The sequence below is a fragment of the Manacus vitellinus genome, unplaced genomic scaffold (genome assembly GCF_001715985.3).
Source record: "Manacus vitellinus isolate BGI_N305 unplaced genomic scaffold, ASM171598v3 ctg7180002433720_pilon, whole genome shotgun sequence".
NCBI lineage: Eukaryota > Metazoa > Chordata > Aves > Passeriformes > Pipridae > Manacus > Manacus vitellinus.
The window spans coordinates 812-5,734 of NW_021938505.1; the positions used below are offsets into that span (position 1 = coordinate 812).

Consider the following 4,923-nt stretch of genomic DNA (forward strand, 5'->3'; position numbering starts at 1 on the left):
GAAGCGGGGTCAGAGCATTGTGGTGCCTGCCCTTCACACCCTCTGCATCCCTGGGGGTGTCCCCAGGGGTATCCCCATCCCTGCAGCTGTGTTGGGGGTCTGGGGAGAGGCTCCAGGGCTGGAGGAGGTTGCTGTGGCCTCGCTCCTGGTGTGTGAAATTGTGCTGTGGGTGCCTGGAGCTACTTCTGGGAAAGGGTGGGTTTTGTTTTTTCCTTGTCTTCCTGTGTGGAAGAGGAAAGCCACTTCTAGCTGCCAGCAGGACACAGTGGCCGGACACGGTCAGGGATGTGTGTCCCTGGCCTGGGAGTGAAGCTGAGGTCACCACGTGCCTTCAACCATGGCCAGATCCACCCAAGGAAACCTTTGGCAGCCCCGGCACTGCAAAGCCCTGGGGTGTCCCTGCATGGTCCCCTCTCTGGGCAGGGGTTATCAGGGCTGAAGGCTTTGGTCACCCATTACCGTGGGTCGGGTGGGAGGCCAGGGCCATGGCTGGTGGCACTGACAGAGCTGTCCTGTGTCCCTCCAGCACGGGGAGCAGTGACCCATACTGCATCGTGAAGATTGACGATGAGGCCATCATCAGGTGAGTGGCTGCAGGTCCCTGGCTGGTCCCAAACCTGCTGGAGCCCTAAATTTGGTTTCTGGTGGGTTCCTCCATTTACCCTCCTGTGGTCACAATATTATTGTTACTATTATTATTGTTATTACTATTAATAATAATAACATTACTACTATTACTGCTATTCCCTGCTTTGGGCTGAGATGTTCCTCCTGACACAGTGATGTCTAATAGCTCACAGCCCCCCTTACTCTGTAAGCCACCCCCATGTCTTGCCAGCCCAGAGCCTCAAGACTGGCCAAGGACATGTGTCTCCAAAAGCTGGGAAGGTCCTGGGGCTGGGAAGGTGGGGAGTGCCCTGGTGAGGGAGCCCTGTCCCCTGTGTCACCAGTGCCACCTGCCCTGCAGGACTGCCACGGTGTGGAAGACGCTGTCCCCGTTCTGGGGGGAAGAATATGAGGTGCAGCTCCAGCCCAGCTTCCACAGCATCTCCATCTATGTCATGGATGAGGATGCGCTCAGGTATGGGGAGGGCCTGGAGGGGGACTCAGGGGTTTATAGCTTTGGCTCCCCGTGTGCTCAGCCCCATTGCAGACACCAGAGAATCCAGACCTGACCATGCTTCCCTGAGCTTTGGGACACAAAGAGGGGAAGTTATTTCCCGAGGTTATTGTCCAGCTGGCACCAGAGGGTGGCTGATGTGCTCCATGGGTTCAGACACACCGTGGTGGCCCCAGCCCAGGACTCCCTGAACTGGGGGCTGTCCTGCCTGGGTGCCAATCTCATGCCATGTCCTGCTTCCCACTTTTGTTTTCCAGCCGCGACGACGTGATCGGGAAGGTCTGCATCACCCGGGACATGCTGGTGGAGCACCCCAAGGGTAGGGGAAAGGGTGGCTGGGGGGGTCCCAGTACGGACCCATCTCCTTGGATAAGCTGGTCCAAGGGCCCCCCCAGTGACCCTTCCATGGGGATCCCCCCTTTTCCCGCAGGATACAGTGGCTGGATGAGCCTCAGTGAGGTGGATCCCGACGAGGAGGTGCAGGGGGAGATCCACCTGCGGGTGGAGGTCCTGGGCAGCCAGGGCAGCCGGCGGCTGCGCTGCTCCGTGCTGGAGGCCAGGTGAGGAGGGGACAAGGGGTGGCAGGGGCTGTGTGTGCAGCCAGGACACGGGCAGTGAGCCTGGGCTGCTTCATGACTCAGTTTCCCTGGTGTGTCCTGTCCCTTGGATGCAGAGCATCCTCCTCACCACCCAGCAGCTGATGGGGGTCCTGGGGCAGAGTCCACCTCATCTACTGGTCTTTGGGACATGCTGGGGAACTGAGGAGGGCAGTGGGTGCCATGGGTGCCATGTAGGTATTTTGGGAGGTCACTGATAAATATCTTCCTCTTCTGGGCAGGGATTTGGCCAGGAAGGACCGGAATGGGGCCTCTGACCCCTTTGTCCGCCTGCGCTACAACGGGAAGACACAGGAGAGCACTGTGAGTGTGACTGCAGCTCGTTGTGATCCTCAGCCTGCCAGTGGTGCAGGTGGAATCGTCCCATGAGGAAGCCTGAAGCCATCCCTGTTCCCTGGCATCCCTAGACTGGTGTCCCTGAGGGGCGGGACACAAGGCCATTGCCCTTGCAGGTGGTCAAGAAATCGTGTTACCCCCGCTGGAACGAGACCTTCGAGTTCGAGCTGGCCGAGCCCGCCGGGGAGAAGCTCTGTGTGGAGGTGTGGGACTGGGACCTCGTTGGCAGGAACGACTTCCTGGGCAAGGTGAGCCCCCAAACTCCATCACTGCTGCAGGGGGTCCTGCCCAGCTGCCCACCCAACCCTCTCCTGCCTTCCCCTGCCAGGTGGTGTTCAGTGTCCAGGGGCTGGAGGCGGCTGGGCAGGAGGAGGGGTGGTTCAGGCTGCGGCCGGACAAGTCCAAGCCGATGGAGAACGAGTGAGTGTTGGCACAGGGGCGTTGGGGTGTGCTGGGGGTGGTCCCAGAGCCCAGAGGGGCACTGGGGAGGGGGTTATTCCTGGGTAATGTCATCCTTTGGAGGAGCAGCTCCTCCACCTGCCTGCCCAGGCTTTCTCAGGCTGTTGGGTCACCTCCTGCTTGGTGAAGTACTTCTCCCTCCACCCACCGACCCACCTCATGCTCCTGCAGGCGCCGGGGCAGCCTGGGCTCACTGCAGCTGCAGGTGAGGCTGCGGGATGAGATGGTGCTGCCTTCCCACTGCTACCAGCCCCTGGTCCAGCTCCTGTGCCAGGAGGTGAAGTCGGGGCGCCAGGTGAGGGGTCCCTGCCAAGCCCTGCTGGAGCACCCCCCTTTCCCTGGCTCTGTGCCGGGCCTGTACCCGACTCAGGCCACATCACACCATGGTGCCTCTCCCCTCCAGGATGGCCAAGTGCACCTGGTCACCCTCCTGGATGAAACCACCACGGCCGAGTGCCGGCAGGAGGTCGCCGTCAACTTGGTCAAACTCTTCCTGGGCCAAGGGCTGGTCAAGGAGTTCCTGGACCTGCTTTTCGAGCTGGAGCTGGCCAAGCCCTGTAAGTGGGAAGTGGAGTCAGAGGCCTCCAACCATCTTCTGGGGCTGCAAAACCTCTGGGATCTTGTGTCGGGAATTTTTTGGGGTGATGGTTGAGGTTCAGCCGTCACACTGTTCTCTGTGTAGGAATCTGCTGGGTTCATCCCAGCAACTCCTGAGCTGAGTTTGGTGGAGGAGCAGGTGGTTTGAGGTTTGGAAATCCCCATAACCCTCATGGAAATGGCCAGGGTTGGAGGGCACAGCCCCTGGGAATGCCCCCATGATTGAAGCTGCTTGGTGGGTAACCTGTGTCCATCCCCCAGGCCATGGAACCTCTCTTGTTTTGCAGGTGAGCCCAACACTTTGTTTCGGAGCAATTCCCTGGCCTCAAAGTCGATGGAGTCCTTCCTCAAGGTGCCAAACTTCCCAAGACTTGCTCTTCCCAGGTCACCCTGGCTCTGGGATGTCCCCAAGGGTCCAGTTCCCAGGGGGAGGATTGGGAGTGCTAGTGGGGCTGTGTCTTCCCCTGGGGCTGGGAGGCTGGAGAAAATCCCCTGGGTGCCCCTGAGGGTGTCTTGAGCCAGACCTGTGGCCCATCACTGTCCCCTGGGCTGTCCCCTGGCAGGTGACAGGGATGCCATACCTGCACTCTGTCCTGGGGCCCACAATTGCCCGCGTGTTCGAGGAGAAGAAATACGTGGAGCTGGACCCCGGCAAGGTGGAGATCAAAGACGTCGGGTAAGGGACTGTTGGGGAGGTGGGACAGGGGGTCCCCAGACAGGGAGGTGACAGTGACAGTGCCCGCAGGTGCTCGGGGCTGCACCGGGTGCAGACGGAGGGCGAGGTGATCGAGCAGGGCCGCCAGCACCTCCAGTCCTACCTGGGCGAGCTGCTGGACGCCATCGCCAGGTCGGCCCCGGCATGTCCCCCCGTCATCCGTGCCGCCTTCCGGCAGCTCTTCCAGCGCGTCGGGGAGCGCTTCCCCCAGCACCAGGTCAGGCTGGGGCAGGGGAGTCAAACAGGGACATCCCCAGGGCTCTCTGGGTGCAGTCCCCAGCTTTGGTTGATGGGGTCCCCTCTTGGGCTTGAGGGCAGTGCCCAGGGATGGGGTGCAGGGGGACAGCGAGTGGGGCCCTGCTGCACCCAAACAACAGCCCTGGGTGCTGTGTGGGGTGCCTGGGGATGTCCCATTTTGGGACAGGCCCCCACATGTCTCCCTCCCCCATCTCGGTGGTCACAGCATGCCAAATTTGTGGCCGTCACCAGCTTCCTCTGCCTCCGCTTCTTCTCGCCGGCCGTCATGACCCCCAAGCTGTTCCAGCTGCGGGAGACACACGCGGACGCGCGGACCAGCCGCACGCTGCTGCTGCTGGCCAAGGTGGGGACACCAAGGGACAAGGGGTGGCACCCGGGAGGGGCTTTGAGGTGCCTGGCTGCTTCCCATTCGGGATGGCTGGGTCTTCGGGGCTGACACCATGCAATCCCCGGGCGTTCCAGGCATTCAGATGGTGGAAACAGGGCTGCGGCCGGTGCAGGGGCCAAGGAGACGGGCGTGGTCCCCTTGCTGCTTGGCCCTGCCTGCAGCAGGGCATCGCCCGCATGAAGGACTTCATCACCCACCTGGTGGGCACAGAGGAGCAGAAGGGGGAGGAGGAGGGCGAGGGGTGGCCGCTGGGCCCCCCCACGGCCGTGGTGAAGGAGGGGCTGCTCTTCGTGCACAAGACACGGGGCAAGGGGCCTCTTCTTGGTGCCGCTGCCGGCAAGAAACTTCACTTCTGCCTCACTGGGGAGTCCCTCAGCTTCGGCAAGAGCCCCAGTGCAGAGGTAGGGGGGTGCTGGGGGCTGAGGGTGTGGCA

The 4,923-nt window shown here is 61.8% G+C and overlaps 1 protein-coding gene across 1 annotated transcript; it reads left to right on the top strand.

The window, feature by feature from the left end:
* Positions 1–485: 485 nt before the first annotated feature.
* LOC115307265 (ras GTPase-activating protein 4-like) lies at positions 486–4,891 on the top strand (the record flags this gene model as incomplete). The annotated part of the gene is made up of 14 exons (XM_029958530.1): positions 486–583; positions 968–1,081; positions 1,378–1,439; positions 1,551–1,680; positions 1,959–2,040; positions 2,190–2,321; positions 2,402–2,493; positions 2,704–2,827; positions 2,936–3,089; positions 3,417–3,481; positions 3,693–3,805; positions 3,875–4,061; positions 4,308–4,445; positions 4,652–4,891. Coding segments are annotated over exons 1-14 (1,731 nt in total), but the record flags the coding sequence as incomplete, so codon positions are not given.
* Between the last annotated feature and the right edge of the window lie 32 nt (positions 4,892–4,923).